The sequence below is a fragment of the Oncorhynchus kisutch genome, linkage group LG15 (genome assembly GCF_002021735.2).
Source record: "Oncorhynchus kisutch isolate 150728-3 linkage group LG15, Okis_V2, whole genome shotgun sequence".
NCBI lineage: Eukaryota > Metazoa > Chordata > Actinopteri > Salmoniformes > Salmonidae > Oncorhynchus > Oncorhynchus kisutch.
This window is the reverse complement of record NC_034188.2, coordinates 18,222,117-18,242,833: the sequence shown is the minus strand read 5'-3', so window position 1 is coordinate 18,242,833 and position 20,717 is coordinate 18,222,117. Positions and strand designations below refer to the sequence as shown.

The following is a 20,717-nucleotide window of genomic DNA, read 5'->3' as shown; positions in this document are numbered from 1 at the left end:
CAACTTTCCGGAAGTTTGCTATTTTCAAACCTTCCCAATGCTTGGAAGGTATATATTAATTGTATGTACAATAATACAAGGCTGGTTCAAAACCAGGAGTTACAAATATTTGTGTCTACATTATTATTTAAAAACAAAATGGCTTTTTGAGGCAAAGTAATAAAAATAAAGTACTAAAAATGACCAGCTACAATAAGACTGAGTTAATGTGTATTGTGTTTTTTATTGATACACAACATGACCAAAATGATGCTGTATGCTATAGTTTCCACTGCTCCAGAGTCCAATGGCAGCGAGCTTTACACCACTCCAGCTGACGCGTGGCATTGCACATGGTGATCTTAGGCTTGTGTGCAGCTACACGGCCATGGAAACCCATTTCATGAAGCTCCCGACGAACAGTTCACTCACTACCGAGTTCCAAACTCCCCCTCGGCGGTCCCGCTCTGTGAGCTTGTGTGGCCTACCACTTCGGGGCTGAGCCGCTGTTGCTCCTAGACATTTCTACTTCCCAATAAAAGCCCTTACAGTTGACCGGGCGGCTCTAGCAAGGCAGAAATTTGACGAACTAACTTGTTGGAAAGGTGGCACCCTACTCCATGTTGAAAGTCACTGTCTATGGAGATTGGCTGTGTGCTCGATTTTATATACCCGTCAAAAACGGGTGTGGCTGAAATAGCCGAATCCACTAATTTGAAGGGGTGTCCACAGACTTGTCTATATATAGTGTTCCTATGGTACACTCTTAGAAAAAAGGTGCTATATAGAACCTAAAAGGGTTATTCAGCTGTCCCCATAGGAGAACCCTGTGAAGAACCCTTTCTGGTTCCAGGTAGAACCCTTTTGCTTCAAGGAGGGTTTTTCATGGAACCCAAAAGTGTTCTACCTGGAACCGAAAAGGGTTCTACCTTGAACCGAAAAGGGTTCTATCTGGAACCAAAAAGGGTTCTCCTTTGGAACCTTTTTTTCTAAGAGTGTAAGATAATGGGTACGTCTCAAATGGCACCCTATTCCTTATATAGTGCATTACTTTTGACCTGAGCACTATGAGCCCTGATCAAAAGTAGTACACTGTTTGGGGAATAGGCTGCCATTTGGAACGCACACAACATGTTTAGACAGAGTCTAATTAAGAACTGAATGTCCAATTAGTGACCAAATAATCTCAGCTGATTGCAGAGCAGTGAGGATCAAGTGACTGTCTGGCCCAGGGGTGGGCAACTCCAGTCCTCGAGGGCCTGACTGGTGGCACACCTTTTCTCCATCCCTTGCAAACACAGCTGATTAATCAAATTGCATTCTAAACTGAAGATCATGATGATTATTGGAGTCTGGTGTGTTGGGGCAAAACTGAGCTGGGGCAAAACTGTGACACCAATCAGGCCCTCGAGGGCTAGAATTGCCCACCGCTGTTAAAGACTCTGGCAAGTTATTCTGGATAGGTAGGCCTACTGTCCAGGGACAGGTAAAGGGGTGGTTCTTTAGCACCTATCAATCAATGGATGAGTTACACACCAAAGATGATTTTGAAGGCGAGTCAAGACTGACTGATATAGGAAAAACAGATTCCACAGCACCTCTTCAGATGATGAGGTCTATGTGCCAAATGGCACCCTATTCTGTATATAGTGAACTATGGGCTCTGGCCAAGGGTGCACTATGTAGGGAATGGGGTTCCATTTAGGATGTCCTCCAGCGATTTTTGTGTTGGTCTGATTGGGATTAGTGATGTCATCGGTCTCCCGCCTTGCTTGAGGAACAATAGCTGGGCAACAGAGAACAAAAGAGGAATCCCCCCCACACACTTGTGCCATGTCATGAGGATACCTGGACCACCTGTTGAGATGGGCCTTTTGTTAAGTAAATCAGCTGATAAATTAGCTGAAAAGCAGACTGGAGCAGGACTTTTAGCCTGAGCCCCCCTATCAATTCAATTTACATTTAAGAGACTTTATTGGCATGGCAAACATATGTTAACATTGCCAAAGCAAGTGAAATAGATAATAAACAAATGTGAAATAAACAATAAAACATTTACAAACACAAAAGTTCCAATGATAAAAATCTAATGTCATTAACCTCCCAGGACAAGTTATCCCTTATACCTGACCAGGTGACAAACACTCACTCTGCCATGTCTCACACATCCAATTAGTCAAGGAGATTTATTAAGGTTGTGTTTGTATTTAGTCTCTATTTGAACAAGTGTAAATGCTATTGTCTCTTCTTCAGCCTCTGTTAACAGGGCCATCACCAAAGCTGCACACACGCGAAACACACGCAGCTCACCCAGCTAGGGAGAAGGAGAGAGAAGTCAGGCAACTGACCCAGGGAGGGAGAGAGAAGTCAGGCAACTGACCCAGGGAGGGAGAGAGAAGTCAGGCAACTGACCCAGGGAGGGAGAGAGAAGTCAGGCAACTGACCCAGGGAGGGAGAGAGAAGTCAGGCAACTGACCCAGGGAGGGAGAGAGAAGTCAGGCAACTGACCCAGGGAGGGAGAGAGAAGTCAGGAAACTGACCCAGGGAGGGAGAGAGAAGTCAGGCAACTGACCCAGGGAGGGAGAGAGCAGTCAGGCAACTGACCCAGGGAGGGAGAGAGAAGTCAGGCAACTAACCCAGGGAGGGAGAGAGAAGTCAGGCAACTGACCCAGGGAGGGAGAGGGAGAGCAGCCAGGCAGCTGACCCTGGGAGGGAGAGAGAAGTCAGGCAACTGACCCAGAGAGGGAGAGAGAAGTCAGGCAACTGACCCAGGGAGGGAGAGAGAAGTCAGGCAACTGACCCAGGGAGGGAGAGAGAAGTCAGGCAACTGACCCAGGGAGGGAGAGAGAAGTCAGGCAACTGACCCAGGGAGGGAGAGAGAAGTCAGGCAACTGACCCAGGGAGGGAGAGAGAAGTCAGGCAACTGACCCAGGGAGGGAGAGAGAAGTCAGGCAACTGACCCAGGGAGGGAGAGAGAAGTCAGGCAACTGACCCAGGGAGGGAGAGAGCAGTCAGGCAACTAACCCAGGGAGGGAGAGAGAAGTCAGGCAACTAACCCAGGGAGGGAGAGAGAAGTCAGGCAACTGACCCAGGGAGGGAGAGGGAGAGCAGCCAGGCAGCTGACCCTGGGAGGGAGAGGGAGAGAGAAGTCAGGCAACTGACCCAGGGAGGGAGAGGGAGAGCAACCAGGCAGCTGGCCCAGGGAGGGAGAGAGAAGTCAGGTAACTGACCCAGGGAGGGGGATGGAGAGAAGCCAGGCAACTGGCCCAGGGGGGAGAGGGAGAGTAGCCAGACTTCTGACCCAGAGAGGGAGAGGGGAGCAGCCAGACAGCTGACCCAGCCTGCTGGTCTATTCTCCTAATGCTAATGTGAGGCAAACAGCCCCATTGAAATGCAGAGCCTGGATGTTTTCTTAAGGTAATATTGGGGCAACGTAGAAACGGCCCACATTGTCCGAGTGAAAGGTCAATTTGATGTTAGTCAGCGGGAACAGTGGGAGTAGCTGCCTATAATCAAGAACAGTTAGATTTTCTGCTTTAGTGACTGAGTATGAATGTGCTCATTATTACTTATGCACACAAATGCATGGCCAGAATGTTTTCCATTGTGGTATCAGATGTTGAACTCAAAAGCATCTTCATGTGCTTGAGAGGAAATCAAGCAGTGGATTATAAAAATTGTAATAACATACTTCAATTAATGCTTTCGCATTTATATTGTTCACATGAAATATACTGTACACACAGACAGTCTTCTCCTCTCCTCTCCGATTCAACCAGTCAGCTAGATGTTGAAATTCATCAGATAAAGAGAAGCTAGGAACCTCTATCAATGCTTATCCACATTTAATCACCATGGCACTGGACCATTTTCTTACCTTTTGTTATCCCATTGAGAAGAGCAAACGCCCCATGGTCTCCCATGCACGCGGCCCAGCATCCTCCCGTCCCAAATGGCACCCTAGTCCCTATAAAGTGCATTACTTTTGACCAGAGCGCCCAGGCACTATATACGGGATAGGGCGTCATTTGGGACGCACGCCTGCTCTTCATCAACCCCTGGCTTCCCCAGCAGCCGCAGTCACGCCTGCCCTTCGTCAACTCCTGGCTTCCCCAGCAGCCGCAGTCACGCCTGCCCTTCGTCAACCCCTGGCTTCCCCAGCAGCCGCAGTCACGCCTGCCCTTGGTCAACTCCTGGCTTCCCCAGCAGCCGCAGTCACGCCTGCCCTTCGTCAACCCCTGGCTTCCCCAGCAGCCGCAGTCACGCCTACCCTTCGTCAACCCCTGGCTTCCCCAGCAGCCGCAGTCATGCCGGCTCTTCGTCAACCCCTGGCTCTTCGTTCCCCAGCAGTCGCAGTCGCAGTCACGCCTGCTCTTCGTCAACCCCTGGCTTCCCCAGCAGCCGCAGTCACGCCGGCTCTTCATCAACCCCTGGCTCTTCGTTCCCCACCAGTCGCAGTCACGCCTGCTCTTCGTCAACCCCTGGCTTCCCCAGCAGCCGCAGTCACGCCTGCCCTTCGTCAACCCCTGGCTTCCCCAGCAGCCGCAGTCACGCCTGCTCTTCGTCAACCCCTGGCTTCCCCAGCAGCCGCAGTCACGCCTGCTCTTCGTCAACCCCTGGCTTCCCCAGCAGCCGCAGTCACGCCGGCTCTTCGTCTACCCCTGGCTTCCCCAGCAGCCGCAGTCACGCCTGCTCTTCGTCAACCCCTGGCTTCCACAGCAGCCGCAGTCAGGCCGGGCTCTTCGTCAACCCCTGGCTTCCCCAGCAGCCGCAGTCACGCCGGCTCTTCGTCAACCCCTGGCTTCCCCAGCAGCCGCAGTCACGCATGCCCTTCGTCAACCCCTGGCTTCCCCAGCAGCCGCAGTCACGCCGGCTCTTCGTCAACCCCTGGCTTCCCCAGCAGCCGCAGTCATGCCTGCTCTTCGTCAACCATTGGCTTCCCCAGCAGCCGCAGTCAAGCCTGCTCTTCGTCAACCCCTGGCTTCCCCAGTAGCCACAGTATCACGGAATGAATGGAGCAGACTGGAATGTGGACATACAAAAGCAGGAATGTCAGTTTGCTGAGTGCTACCCCCCAAACCCAAATGTGCCCATGCACACATGACCCCCAACCACAAATGTTAAAACACAGGGGGGACAATAAGAAGGTTCGATATGAGGCCTATATTGTCAGCGAACAGGGGTATATTGTTGGGAAACAGGGGTGAATTGTTGGAGACAGAGGTATATTGTTGGGGAACATGGGTATATTGTTGTGGAACAGGGGTATATTGTTTGGGAACAGGTGTACATTGTTGGGGAACAGGGGTATATTATTGGGAAACTGGGATATATTGTTGGGGAACAGGGGAATATTGTTAGGAAAACAGGGGTATATTGTTGGGGACCAGGGGTACATTGTTGGGGAACAGGTGTATATTGTTAGGGAACAGGGGTATATTGTTGTGGAACAGGGATATATTGTTGTGGAACAGAGGTATATTGTTTGGGAACAGGTGTATATTGTTGGGGAACAGGGGTATATTATTGGGAAACTGGGAAATATTGTTGGGGAACAGGGGAATATTGTTAGGAAAACAGGGGTATATTGTTGGGGAACAGGGGTACATTGTTGGGGAACAGGTGTATATTGTTAGGGAACAGGGGTATATTGTTGTGGAACAGGGATATATTGTTGTGGAACAGATGTATATTGTTGGGGAACAAGGGTACATTGTTGGGGAACAGTGGTACATTGTTGGGGAACAGTGGTATATTGTTGGGAAACAGGGGTGTATTGTTAGGGAACAGGGGTGTATTGTTAGGGAACAGGGGTATATTGTTGTGGAACAGGGATATATTGTTGTGGAACAGAGGTATATTGTTGGGGAACAGGGTATATTGTTGGGGAACAGGGGAATATTGTTAGGGAAAAGGGGTATATTGTTGGGGAACAGGGATATATTGTTGGGGAACGTGGATATATTGTTGTGGAACAGGGGTATATTGTTGGGTAACAGGGGTATATTGTTGGGAAACAGGGGTGTAAGGTTAGGGAACAGGGGTATATTGTTGTGGAACAGGGATATATTGTTGTGGAACAGGGGTATATTGTTTGGGAACAGGGGTATATTGTTGGGGAACCGTGATACAGTGGGGAGAACAAGTATTTGATACACTGCTGATTTTGCAGGTTTTCCTACTTACAAAGCATGTAGAGGTCAAAAATCCAGAAAATCACATTGTATGATTTTTAAGTAATTAATTTGCATTTTATTGCATGACATAACTATTTGATCACCTACCAACCAGTAGGAATTCCGTCTCTCACAGACCTGTTAGTTTTTCTTTAAGAAGCCCTCCTGTTCTCCACTCATTACCTGTATTAACTGCACCTGTTTGAACTCGTTACCTGTATAAAAGACACCTGTCCACACACTCAATCAAACAGACTCCAACCTCTCCACAATGGCCAACACCAGAGAGCTGTGTAATTACATCAGGGATAAAATTGTAGACCTGCACAAGGCTGGGATGGACTACAGGACAATAGATAAGCAGCTTGGTGAGAAGGCAACAACTGTTAGAAAATTGAAGAAGTTCAAGATGGCGGTCAATCACCCTCGGTCTGGGGCTCCATGTAAGATCTCACCTCGTGGGCCATCAATGATCATGAGGAAGGTGAGGGAACAGCCCAGAACTACACAGCAGGACCTGGTCAATGACCTGAAGAAAGCTGGGACCACAGTCTCAAAGAAAACCATTAGTAACACACAACGCTGCCATGGATTGAAATCCTGCAGCGCACGCAAGGTCCCCCTGCTCAAGCCAGCGCATGTCCAGGCCTGTCTGAAGTTTGCCAATGACCATCTGGATGATCCAGAGGAGGAATGGGAGAAGGTCATGTGGTCTGATGAGACAAAAATAGAGCTTTTTGGTCTAAACTCCACTCGCCGTGTTTGGAGGAAGAAGAAGGATGAGTACAACCCCAAGAACACCATCCCAACTGTGAAGCATGGAGGTGGAAACATCATTCTTTAGGGATGCTTTTCTGCAAAGGGGACAGGACGACTGCACCGTATTGAGGGGAGGATGGATGGGGCCATGTATCGCGAGATCTTGGCCAACAACCTCCTTCCCCCAGTAAGAGCATTGAAGATGGGTCATGGCTGGGTCTTCCAGCATGACAACGACCCAAAACACACAGCCAGGGCAACTAAGGAGTGGCTCCGTAAGAAGCATCTCAAGGTCCTAGAGTGGCATAGCCAGTCTCCACACCCGAACCCAATGGAAAATCTTTGGAGGGAGCTGAAAGTCCGTATTGCCCAGCAACAGCCCCGAAACCTGAAGGATCTGGAGAAGGTCTGTATGGAGGAGTGGGGCAAAATCCCTGCTGCAGTGTGTGCAAACCTGGTCAAGAACTACAGGAAACGTATGATCTCTGTAATTACAAACAAAGGGTTCTGTACCAAATGTTAAGTTCTGCTTTTCTGATGTATCAAATACTTATGTCATGCAATAAAATGCAAATTAATTACTTAAAAATCATACAATGTGATTTTCTGGATTTTTGTTTAAGATTCCATATCTCACAGTTGAAGTGTACCTATGATACAAATTACAGACCTCTACATGCTTTCTAAGTAGGAAACACTGCCGATTTTGCAGGTTATCAAATACATGTTCTCTCCACTGTATATTGTTGGGGAACCGGGATATACTTTTGGGGAACAGGGGTATATTGCTGGTGAACAGGTGTATTTTGTTGGGGAACAGGGATATATTGATGGGGAACAGGGATAAATTGTTTGGGAACCGCGAAACATTGTTGGGGAAAAGGGATATATTGTTAGTTAACAGAGGTATATTGTTGGGGAACAGGGATATATTTTTGGGGAACAGGGATATATTTTGGGGGAACAAGGGTATATTGTTGGGGAACAGGGGTATTGTTAGGGAACAGGTGTCACGCCCTAGCCATAGAGAGGCTTTATATTCTCTATTTTGGTTAGGCCAGGGTGTGACTAGGGTGGGCATTCTATGTTCTTTCTTCTATGTTTTGTATTTCTATGTCTTGGCCTGGTATGGTTCTCAATCAGGGACAGCTGTCTATCGTTGTCTCTGTTTGAGAACCATACTTAGGTACCCTTTTCCCCCACCTGTTTTGTGGGAAGTTAACTTTGTAGTTGTTCAGGGCACATAGCACAAACCTTCACGGTTGTTTTTTTTGTTCTTCGTTTTGTCGTCGTCATTTTTAAATAAAGTTCAAATGTACGCTTACCATGCTGCACCTTGGTCCACCCTTCAGCCAGCCGTGACAACAGGGGTATATTGTTGGGGAACTGGGGTATATTGTTGGGGAACAGGGGTATTGTTAGGGAACCAGGGGTATATTGTAGGGGAACATGGATATATTCTTGGGGAACATGGAAATATTGTTGGGGAAAATATATATATTGTTGGGGAACGGGGAAAATTGTTAGGGAACATGGGTATATTGTTAGGGATCAGGGGTACATTGTTGGGGAACAGGGACATATTGTTGGGGAACAAGGGTATATTGTTGAGGAGCAGGGAAATATTGTTGAGGAACAGGGGTATATTGTTAGCTAACAGGGGTATGGAAGGAGTGTTTCACTCAAAATCTCACGATACATGGCCCCATTCATTCTTTCCTTTACACGGATCAGTCGTCCTGGTCCCTTTGCAGAAAAACAGCCCCAAAGCATGATGTTTCCACCCCCATGCTTCACAGTAGGTATGGTGTTCTTTGGATGCAACTCAGCATTCTTTGTCCTCCAAACACGAGGAGTTGAGTTTTTACCAGAAAGTTATATTTTGGTTTCATCTGACCATATGACATTCTCCCAATCTTCTTCTGGATCATTCAAATGCTCTCTAGCAAACTTCAGATGGACCTGGACATGTACTGGCTTAAGCAGGGGGACACGTCTGGCACTGCAGTATTTGAGTCCCTGGTGGCGTAGTGTGTTACTGATGGTAGACTTTGTTACTTTGGTCCCAGCTCTCTGCAGGTCATTCACTCGGTCCCCCCGTGTGGTTCTGGGATTTTTGCTCACCGTTCTTGTGATAATTTTGACCCCACAGGGTGAGATCTTGCGTGGAGCCCCAGATCGAGGGAGATTATCAGTGGTCTTGTATGTCTTCCATTTCCTAATAATTGCTCCCACAGTTGATTTCTTCAAACCAAGCTGCTTACCTATTGCAGATTCAGTCTTCCCAGACTGGTGCAGGTCTACAATTTTGTTTCGGGTGTCCTTTGACAGCTCTTTGGTCTTGGCCATAGTGGAGTTTGGAGTGTGACTGTTTGAGGTTGTGGACAGGTGTCTTTTATACTGATAACAAGTTCAAACAGGTGCCATTAATACAGGTAACGAGTGGAGGACAGAGGAGCCTCTTAAAGAAGAAGTTACAGGTTTGTGAGAGCCAGAAATCTTGCTTCTTTGTAGGTGACCAAATACTTATTTTCTATCATAATTTGCAAATAAATTCATTAAAAATCCTACAATGTGATTTTCTAGATTTTTCCCCCTCATTTTGTCTGCCACAGTTGAAGTGTACCTATGATGAAAATTACAGGCCTCTCTCATCTTTTTAAGTGGGAGAACTTGCACAATTGGTGGCTGACTAAATACTTTTTTGCCCCACTGTATCTGTTAGGGATACTGGTTAACTATGAGATATCTGTTAGGGATACTGGTTAACTATGAGATATCTGTTAGGGATTTTGCATGAGTAAGAGCAATGGCAGATGCACATGATCATGAATAAACTTTTTAAAAACAACTGCTTTTTCTTTGAACCAAGCCCCTCAATAGGCTTCTCAGCCATTGGCAGAGGGGTCACACACACGTACACACACATACACACACACACCTTCATCTGGCATGATCTAAGCGTGCTGGCTAATATCTCCTTTAATTATGAAGCGTCTGACAGACAGCAGTGCTGCTGTGGCTGTGATTGAACCTCAGGCCTGGAGAGGAGAGTGGTGGTGGTGTCATAGTAGACTGTCTGTCATCCTGTTAATGAGATGTCTCTTGCCCATTCATCTCCTCCACCTGCCACAGCCCCAGTACGCCACACTACACCCCTACGGTTCCCAAATGGTACTCTATTCCTTTTGTAAAGTAGTACTCTGAATAGGGAAGAAAATGCCATATGGGAAGCAGCCCTAGTACTCCACTACACACCCATTTCAAGATAGGCAGACATACTTAGAAAGCAATCTACCTTCTCCCCGGCAGTGTAGCTTTACCTGTGTCTGTTGCTGTCTGAGGCCTTTGAGGACGGGATTTGAGGACAGGGGATCTGAGGACAGGGGATTTGTCATTTGTTTGAATGTCGCACACATGGCACCGTATGTATCTGCCATTCTACGCTTCTGGGAAGTAATGATGCAGTCCGTGTGTTTACAGTGTAGAAGTGGTCCACAGTGGAATTCAGAGGGTAATTGGGTGAGATTAAATGTGGTCAAGATTTGGTGGAAAGAAACGTGCAGGTAAGAAAAGTGTAGGTTTTTCAGAGGCCACACTTCTTGTTACTAATGCACAATAAAGTTTGACATTCAAGTAGATCTATATGTCTGCGTTTACACAGGCAGACCAAGTCTGATATTTTCCAACTAAATTGTGTTTTGACCAATCAAAACAGATATTTGCCAATAACTCCTGGCTTTCTAAACCCAGATCCATGTGCGTTTTGGCTGCTGGAGATCGCAGTGGCAAGAGCTTACTTAACGTCCGGCCAATGCTCCACCCCGGGCGTTTTGTGTTCCCAAGTCTTTGTCCGGAACTCAGTTTGTCTACTTCTCGGGTCCTCTTTCCGCTTTATTCGCCTCCTTCTCAAAACGCATTGGAGGAGAAGGTCAGAGGGGCGGGATCTCTGGCTTTCTTCTCCAATGGGGCGAGGAGAGAGGACGCAATTGAGATTTTCCCTGGGACTTTGCTAGGCGTCTAACATCTGAGCTGTAGCACGCTCATAATACAGTCTAGTGTCCTGTCTGTAAGCAACTGCAGCGCGCTGAAGGCTGCAAAAACTTTTGGGTATCTCTACTTTCCATCGTCATTGGCCTTTGTGGGAACTGAAGTCGAGGTGGATGCAACTTAAACACGAACATTATAAAAATAAGTTTGGCTGCTTATTTAGAAAAGTTTGAAACCAATGTTTTGTTGCCTGCTTTGAGTTTCTATCGGAGAGTCTGGAACTCGAAATAAATGCTGAAGACAAACTCATACTCTTTCGCTTTAAAAAACAACTTTCCCTTAATTATTTATTTAGTCTTAATTGTTTAAGGTGGCCCAATCACGGCTGTGAATGAAGAATCCAGTTAGTCAACCAACTTGCTAACTTTTAGAACTTTGCCAGCGAAGTTGAAAGAAATCAGGGTCTTCATGAGGAAATTCAACGTGCTAGTTGAAACTCTGTCCTAGTAATAGCCTACAGCTGAGCGCCTTTCCCGTGTTTTTGCGTTGCGGTTATATTTTAAACTTTTATTTAACCGACTCAATGAAGACGATGTTACTGTTCTCTACGGTTTACACATTTGCCGTGCTGTTTGTTTCGACGAAGGCTGAGCCCAAGTCGACAAGCTGCAATGAAGTTAGGGCTGCGTACCGTTCCAAAGGCTTCAACTCCAATGATGTTCCCAACAAAGGAATACACGGTAAATGTGCCTTTTAGATCATGTTAATTTGTTATTTCAACGTTTTTTTTGTTTAATTTAGGCCAGAACCATATGTTTTCTAAATGTGTTAATCTGTCATTTGGTTAGGTGTGTAGCCTACTGTCTGTGTTGTGACAATGATATTCATATAAAGTCATTTAAAACTACAAGGTTACAGTCAAGTAAACTTGTAACATTATCATGTAACAATGGAACGTTTGTAACACGCATTTGAAAATAATTTGATAGCCAAAGCCTATGTCAAACTATCTTTCTACGATCTTCTTGAATGATTCACTTCACCAATAAGTGATCCTAGTATTAATGACAGATTTTATGACTTGATTTTAAAATAATTCAACTGACTCCTATAGGCTAAACTTCCGTAGCTGTTGCCTTCTCTGCGTTTTTACTAGGCCTTTATTCTACAGCAAATATAAAACAGCAAATACTTGCCTCGTTCATTTAGAAAAACACATTTTGCTGATTTACAACATCAGGAACTAAAACAATACACACTCTGCAGTCCGGTACAAACAACAGTCCTATCTATGGGTTATTCCCTGGCTTCCGAAGTAGTGTGTTTGTGGCCCTTATTAGCCAACCTGCCGTGATTTGGAGAAAAACGGGGTCATATATTTGACATTAAAGTCAATTTAGAGCATGCCATAGGCAATCTATCGGTGTAATAGTATATTTGATGTTTTTTATTTGTTTGTAATATAGACATATAAGTTAACTAGACGTTTGAGAAGGGGTGGGGGGGACAGAAACATAGCCTATTTTTTTTTTTTTTACATCGTCCAAAGTCGTCTTTTTGCGAGTGACTCTAATAAGTGCACACAAGAGGCTACACTTTCAGTTAATAATCAGTATAGTTTCACTTCCTGTTGGAAGTCATGTACATTTTCGGTGAGATTCCAAATGGCCGTACAGGGGAACGGGGGGCTACTACGATGTTCCTCCCTGTGCCCCGCATACTTTAAATACCACCCTCCTCTCCTCCTCCCCCGTTTCAGTTTTTGGTCAATTTCATGTTTTGCCACTGCGTTGGAACATATTAGATTAATCTAAAATGTTGAATGTAGTTTTGGTTTCTTCTCCTTTTCTATAGAAGTAGCTAATTGATGTCACAGTATCTAGATCTTAATTTAGACATGGTATTGAATTAGGAATTAGACAGGATCTCTATGGTCATCAGCATGTTGGTTCTTTGCGTCACTGAAGAATAGGATTCCCTCTATTCATGTACCTTATAGAAATCCCTGTTTTGTAACTGGAACTAGCCAGCCTATAACCTATTTGTACTATGTCTGCCTTTTTCCTTCACCCCAGGCCTTAGATTAACTGAAGAGTTGTCCTGTTAGCACCTTGATTTGTTAAGGCTGCAATATGTAACTTAACCAAATTCACATAGAAATGTGAGTTTTTTTTAGATATGTCATTCTGATTGAAAGCAGGTTTAAGAGGGAGTAGATTTATTCTGTGTACTATTTCTATGCTTTGTATGCATATCTTTCATTTTTGCAACTTTTACTTTGTACACCAACTGAATTTTGTTTTTGTTGTTGCTTATAGTAAATATTTCAGAGGTTTAGATGGTAGAATGATTATCTACAGTATAGCTGCTTTTTTGTCCCACAAACTGAAATTAGGCTAACTATTAGAATATTAGCAACCTGCATAATGCATGTTTGACATCTCTGGGATCGTTCGGGACGCTAGCGTCCCACCTCGCCAACAGCCAGCAAAATTGCAGGGCGCCAAATTCAAAACAACAGTAATCTCCTAATTAAAATTTCTCAACCATACAAGTATTTTACACCATTTTAAAGATACTATTCTCGTTAATCCAACCACAGTGTCGATTTCAAAAAGGCTTTTCAGCAAAAGCAGAACACGTCATTATGTTAGGTCAACCAAAGAGAGGTGTTTTCCAACCAAAGAGAGGTGTCGCAGAAATATAGATAAAATTTATCACTAACCTATGACAATCTTCATCAGATGACACTCCAGGGACTCAATGTTACACAATACATGTATGTTTTGTTAAATCAAGTTAATATTTATATCCAAAAACCTCAGTTTACATTGGCGCCATGTTCAGAAATGCCTCAAACATCCGGAGAAATTGCGGAGAGACATTTCAAATAACAGAAATACTCATCATAAACTTTGAAAGATACATGTTTTACATTAAATTAAAGATGAACCTGTTCTTAATGCAACCGCTGTATCAGATTAAAAAAAAGCTTTACGGCAAAAGCACAATATTCAATCTGAGAACAGGTTCAGCCACAAAAGCAAGCCCATACACTTACCCGCCAAATTGTGGAGTCAACAAAAGTCATAAATAACATTATAAATCTTCACTTACCTTTACCTTTGCTGATCTTCATCGGAATGCACTCCAAGGATTCCCACTTCCATAAGAAATGTTTGTTTTGTTCGATTACGTCCATATATATGTCCAAATACCTCCGCTTTGTTTGCCCGTTTAGTTCACTATTCCAAAGGCACAAAGGACATAAATATTCCTATTCATGAAAATCACAAGTGAAATATATTGAGACACAGCTTTGCCTTTTGTTAATCACCCTGTCATCTCAGATTTTCAAAATATGCTTTACAGCCAAAGCTAGACAAGCATTTGTGTAAGTTTATCGATAGCCTAGCATAGCATTTTGTCCAGCTAGCAGCAGGTAACTTGGTCACGGAAATCAGAAAAGCAATCCAATTAAATCGTTTACCTTTGAGCTTCGGATGTTTTCACTCACGAGACTTCCAGTTAGATAGCCAATGTAACTTTTTTCCAAAAGTATTATTTTTGTAGGCGAAATAGCTCCACCTGCGCAATGTAGCCGCTTACGGGTATTCTTCAACATAAATGCTTAAAACTACGTCACAATGCTGTAGACACCTTGGGGAATACGGAGAAAAAGTAATCTGGTTGATAGCCCATTCACTGCTCAATAGGGACTCATTGGAACGCAGAGCTTTCAAAAGATGAGTCACTTCCGGATTGGATTTTTCTCAGGCTTTCGCCTGCAATATCAGTTCTGTTGTACTCACAGACAATATTTTTACAGTTTTGGAAACTTGAGTGTTTTTTTCTATCCTAAGCTGTCAATTATATGCATATTCTAGCATCCTGTCCTGACAAAATATCCCGTTTACTAAGGGAACGTTATTTTTCCAAAAATGAAAATACTGCCCCCTAGTCACAAGGTTAAATGAAACTACAAACCTCAGATTTCCCACTTCCTGGTTGGATTTGTCTCAGGTTTTTGCCTGCCATATGAGTTCTGTTATACTCAGACATCATTCAAACAGTTTTAGAAACTTCAGAGTGTTCTTCCAATACTACTAATAATATGTATATATTAGCATCTGGGACAGAGTCGCAGGCAGTTTACTCTGGGCACCTTATTCATCCAAGCTACTCAATACTGCCCCCCTGTCACCAAGAAGTTAAGATTTTTTTCATTTCTGTCAGTTAGCCTTTCTCCTTTGCCAAAATAATCAATCCGCCTGACCGATGATCAGCTGATTGAACAGCATGATCATTACACAAGTGCACCTTGTGCTGGGGACAATAAAAGGCCATTCTAAAATGTGCAGTTTTGTCACAATACAGTGCCACAGATGTCTCAAGTTTTGAGGAATCATGCAATTGGCATGTAGGAATGTCCACCAGCGCTGTTGCCAGAGAATTGCATTTTATCGATGGAAATTTGAATGCACAGGGATAAGAGACGAGATCCTGAGGCCTATTGTCGTGCCATTCATCCGCCCCATCACCATGTTTCAGCATGATAATGCATGGCCCCATGTGGCAAGGATCTCTACACAATTCCTAGAAGGTGAAAATGTCAATTTCTTCCATGGCCTGCATACTCACCAGACATGTCACCCATTGAGCATGTTTGGAATGCTCTGGATTGACATGTACGACACAGCGTGTTCCAGTTCCTGCCAATATCCAGCAACTTCACATACATTTTACAGCTGAGTCATTTAGCAGACACTCTTATACAGAGCGACTTACAGTAGTGAGTGCATACATTTTAATACTTTTTTTGCAGACACTGAAGAGTGGGACAACATTCCACAGGCTACAATCAACAGCGTGATCTACTCTATGTGAAGGAGATGTTTCGTGCTGCATGAGTCAAATGGGACTGTAGTGTCGCACGTCACTACTTCACAGGAGAGCTATTTGAACATAAACTTTTTATCAATGTGTTTTTTTGACAGAAATGCTTTCTTTTACGTGAACTTTCATGTGCCTTAATAACCAACTTGTATGCTATCTGTATATACAAATAAAATGGTTAAATCACAAGCCTAGTTGGTTTAGTCACAGAAAAAGGTCCTCAACCTTCCCACTAGTTATGATTGGCTGAGATAATGCGTGTGCTGGACATGCCGAGAGAAGTTCGGATTAGCCTACCACATAGCACGCTTCTGTCTATAACATGAGCTGGTCAGTATGTGTAGGTAATCCTTTCTAGCATGGCTTTTTAGAAAGATCACGTAGTAGAACTGCATAAGTGTTGCTCTTCACTTTTTGGAGGACAGAGCTTTGAAATCAGTGGAATTAGTATGATAGCTAAGGTGATGGAGAGAATTCTGACATTTTGATTGCAAAAATGCAGACTGAGTCAAAGAGAACACAGTCTGTTTATATAAAACACCTGTCTCCGGATTTCATCTTCAAACTAAGGGCAGCCATGGCATCTGACAGAGGGAAGCGTCCATCCATGTACAGTTGAAGTCGGAAGTTTACATACACCTTAGCCAACTACATTTCAACTCAGTTTTCACAATTCCTGACATTTAATCCTAGTAAAATTCCCTAGTAAAATTCCCTGTCTTAGGTCAGTTAGGATCATCACTTTATTTTAAGAATGTGAAATGTCAGAATAATAGTAGTGATTTATTTCAGCTTTTATTTCTTTCATCACATTCCCAGTGGGTCAGAAGTTTACATACTGTTAGTATTTGGTAGCATTGCCTTAAACAATTTAAACTTGGGTCAAATGTTTCCGGTAGCCTTCCACAAGCTTCCCACAATAAGTTGGTTGAGTTTTGGCCCATTCCTCCTGACAGAGCTGGTGTAACTGAGTCAGGTTTGTAGGTCAGCCTTGCTCGCACACGCTTTTTCAGTTCTGCCAACAAATCTTCTATAGGATTGAGGTCAGGGCTTTGTGATGGCTACTCCAATACCTTGACTTTGTTGTCCTTAAGCCATTTTGCCACAACTTTAGAAGTATGCTTGGGGTCATTGTCCATTTGGAAGACCCATTTACGACCAAGCTTTTAACTTCCTGACTGATGTCTTGAGATGTTGCTTCAATACATCCACATAATTGTCCTCCTCATGAAGCCATCTATTTTGTGAAGTGCACCAGTCCCCTCTGCAGCAAAGCACCCCCACAACATGATGCTGCCACCCCTGTGCTTCACGGTTGGGATGGTGTTCTTCGGCTTGCAAGCCTCCCCCTTTCTCCTCCAAACACAACAATGGTCATTATGGCCAAACATTTCTAATTTTGTTTCATCAGACCAGAGGACATTTCTCCAAAAAGTACAATCTTTATCCCCATGTGCAGTTACAAACTGTAGTCAGGCTTTTTTTATGGTGGTTTTGCAGCAGTGGCTTCTTCCTTTCTGAGCGGCCTTTCAGCTTATGTCGATGTAGGACCCGTTTTACTGTGGCTATAGATACTTTTGTACCTGTTACATCCAGCATCTTCAGGAGGTCCTTTGCTGTTCTGGGATTGATTGGCACTTTACGCATTAAAGTACGTTCATCTCTAGGAGACAGAACTCGTCTCCTTCCTCAGCGGTATGACGGCTGAGGGATCACATGGTGTTTATACTTGCGTACTATTGTTTGTACAGATGAACGTGGTACCTTCAGGTGTTTGGAAATTACACAAGTCTGGTTCATCCATGGGAGGAGGTCTACAATTGATTTTTTTCTGAGGCCTTGGCTGATTTCTTTGAATTTTCCCATGATGTCAAGCATAGAGGCACTGAGTTTGAAGGCAGGCCTTGAAATACATCCACAGGTACACCTCCAATTGACTCAAATGATGTCAATTAGCCTATCAGAAGCTTCTAAAGCCAGGATGTCTTTTTCTGAAATTTTCCAAGCTGTTTAAAGGCACAGTCAACTTAGTGTATGTAAACTTCTGACCCACTAGAATTGTGATCTAGATTATTTTACTTGTCATTTACTTGTCAAAATGACTTGTCATGCACAAATGTCCTAACCGACTTGCCAAAACTCTAGTTTGTTAACCTCTCTAGGGTATGTGGGACGCTAGCGTTCCATCTGGCCAACATCCAGTGAGGTTGCAGAGCGCCAAATTCAATTACAGAAATGCTCATTATAAAAATTCAGGAAAAAAAACATTTTACATAGGTTTAAAGATTAAGGTCTTGTTAAACCAACCACACGGTCATATTTATAAAATGCTTTTCGGCGAAAGCATACCTAGCCCAGAACGTACATAGCCCAGTTGACAAATTATTACAAACAGTAACCAGCCAAGCAGAAGCGTTACAAAACTCAGAAATAGAGAGAGAATTAATCCCTTACGTTTGATGTTCATATGGTGGCAATCAGAAGACATTAATTTACTCAATAAATGTTCCTTTTGTTTGAAGTCTCTTTATATCCAAAAACCTCAGTTTTGTTATCGCATTTTCTTTAGTAATCCACTGGCTCAAACTCAGTCAAAACAATCAGACAAAAAAAATCCAAATTGTATCTGTAAAGTTCATAGAAACATGTCAAACTATGTTTATATTCAATCCTCAGGTTTTTTTTTTTTTGCCTAAATGATCTATAATATTTCAACCGGACAATAACGTTGTCAATAAAAAAGGTAAACAAGAAATGCACATGCGCCTGAAAACTTTGTCACTTTAGTGTCCACTCATTCATACTGGTCTTACTCCCGCATTTATAAGAATACAAGCCTGAAAAGATTTCTAACTGTTGACATCTAGTGGGACATCTAGTGGAAGGCATAGGAACTGCAAATGGAGTCGTAAGTCAATGGATACTGCAATGGTATTAACTAGAAAACAAACTACTTCCTGAATGGATTTTTCTCAGGTTTTCGCCTGCTAAATCAGTTCTGTTATACTCAGACACTATTTTAACAGTTTTTTTGGAAACTTTAGTGTTTTCTATCCAAATCTACCAGTATGCATATCATATCTTCTGGGCCCGAGTAGCAGGCCATTTAATTTAGGCATGCTTTTCATCCAAAATTCCGAATGCTGCCCCCTACCCTAGAGAGGTTAACAAGAAATGTGTGGAGTGGTTGAAAAAAGAGTTTTAATGACTCCAACCTAAGTCTATGCAAACTTCTGAGTTCAACTGTGTATGGTTTAGATAAGCTAGCTAGCTACATTTTCAGATATGACATGTTTCTACTTTTGTCAGTCATTTTCAGTTCAAGTTAGTGTACTGTTAGCTAGCTAGCTAATGTTAGCTGGCTGGTTCGCTAGCTAACCTTGTGTGTGATCTGTGATATTATTAGCATCTCGGAGCCATTTGCATTGCAAGTTATAGCCTAATGTTAGCTAGCTAATGTTGAAGCTGGTTGGTAGCTACCTGCTATTCATGCAGGGTAATAACTTTGGGATTATGGGAAATTGTTTAGCTAGCTAGCTACATGTCTTAAGACTCCACTATGCAAGTAACCATTTCAATGGAATGTTCATGTCACTGCTACAACTGTCGATAGCCAGAGCAAATTTACCAGCTACGTCTATCTGCTCAGATTTCTGAGGACTCTCTGTGTGCCAGAGCACAGAATAACTGATGAATTTCCAAATGCTCAACGGTCATTGAATATGCCTGTGTCAGTATACATTGGCAAAAAAGCTTAATTTAAATTATTGCCAGTAGCACAGTTGCATTCAACGCTCTGGATAACATTAAAAACAGCCTAACCAGCTCTTCTAGGGTGAGTAAAATGGTCAGTGAGCTGTTCTCTCGTTTGTCTGGAAGTAGCTAGCCAACGTCAGTCAGTCAGTTAGCTTGACTGCTGTTATGTCAATGCTCGAATCAACCCTACTCCTCGACCAGATCAGCCAGTGTGTGCGCGCTCTGAACACTCCGAGAGCAAAACATTTGAATTTACGAAAACGACAATGAATATATATTTTTTTTTACATAGCCCATCTCTTTAAGGATTCACATGTGAGGTTAAGGCTTTAGAGGGTGTGAACAATGCTGAATGGGTGTAGACAAAGGGTTCTCCAGTAGGTGTACCAAAACATTTGAGGGCTGTTTTCTGAAACGTGAGGTTACAGGTTTATCAACTTCAAAGCATAATTACTTTCCCATTGTTTCCCAACTGTTTGACATACCATTTTCTAGCCCTGATTCTCCACTTTTATTGAATGTTTAAAAACACCATTTCATAAGATCGAGCCAGTCGGTCACAAATGGTGGTCACACCAGATACTGAATGGTTTTTCTCATCCATGCCCTACCTTAAAAAGATAAAAAAGAATTATGTGACCAACAGATGCATATCTGTATTCCCAGTCATGTGAAACCCAATATAGAAGCCTGGGCCAACTTCAATGAGCATTTCTTTATCATCGATAGACTTGAGATAATTGATCCAGGGAGAGTGACAAGGTCTACTCTTGCCAAATCGGGTTGGGGCTCTCAAAAACCAGAGGGGAACACAAATGCCCCTGCCTGGATTCAGTGTTTTGTGTTGCTAGGGAGAAGTGAAATCTAATTGAGCTCCCCTCCATTCTGGGCTCTGAGTTCTGCTCCACTTCATCTGGCAGTGAGTCAAAACATCTATTGTCTTTAACCCACATTTAAAACTGTCTTTCTGAATTGGTCCAGGCATCACATTGGACAAGACACACACAGCTATGTTACTATACTTGAGGAATTTTTGGGGACCAACAATTGATTCCCATTAATTTATTTTCCCTTACCCACTAAACCCTAATTCTAAACCTAACTCCTAAGCCTAAAACAGCCTTTTTACAATTGAGGACCAACCACAATTCATTTGAGTTG

General features: G+C 43.5%; 1 protein-coding gene across 1 annotated transcript in view; it reads left to right on the top strand.

Annotated features, from left to right (window-relative positions):
- Positions 1-10,944: 10,944 nt before the first annotated feature.
- The window catches only part of gpc4 (glypican 4), a 57,837-nt gene continuing 48,064 nt past the window's right edge, over positions 10,945-20,717 (top strand). Inside the window, exon 1 of the mRNA XM_020471942.2 lies at positions 10,945-11,644. Within this exon, the coding sequence (XP_020327531.1) occupies positions 11,488-11,644 (157 nt within the window). The 5' untranslated portion in view covers positions 10,945-11,487. The remainder of the gene's footprint in view (positions 11,645-20,717) is intronic.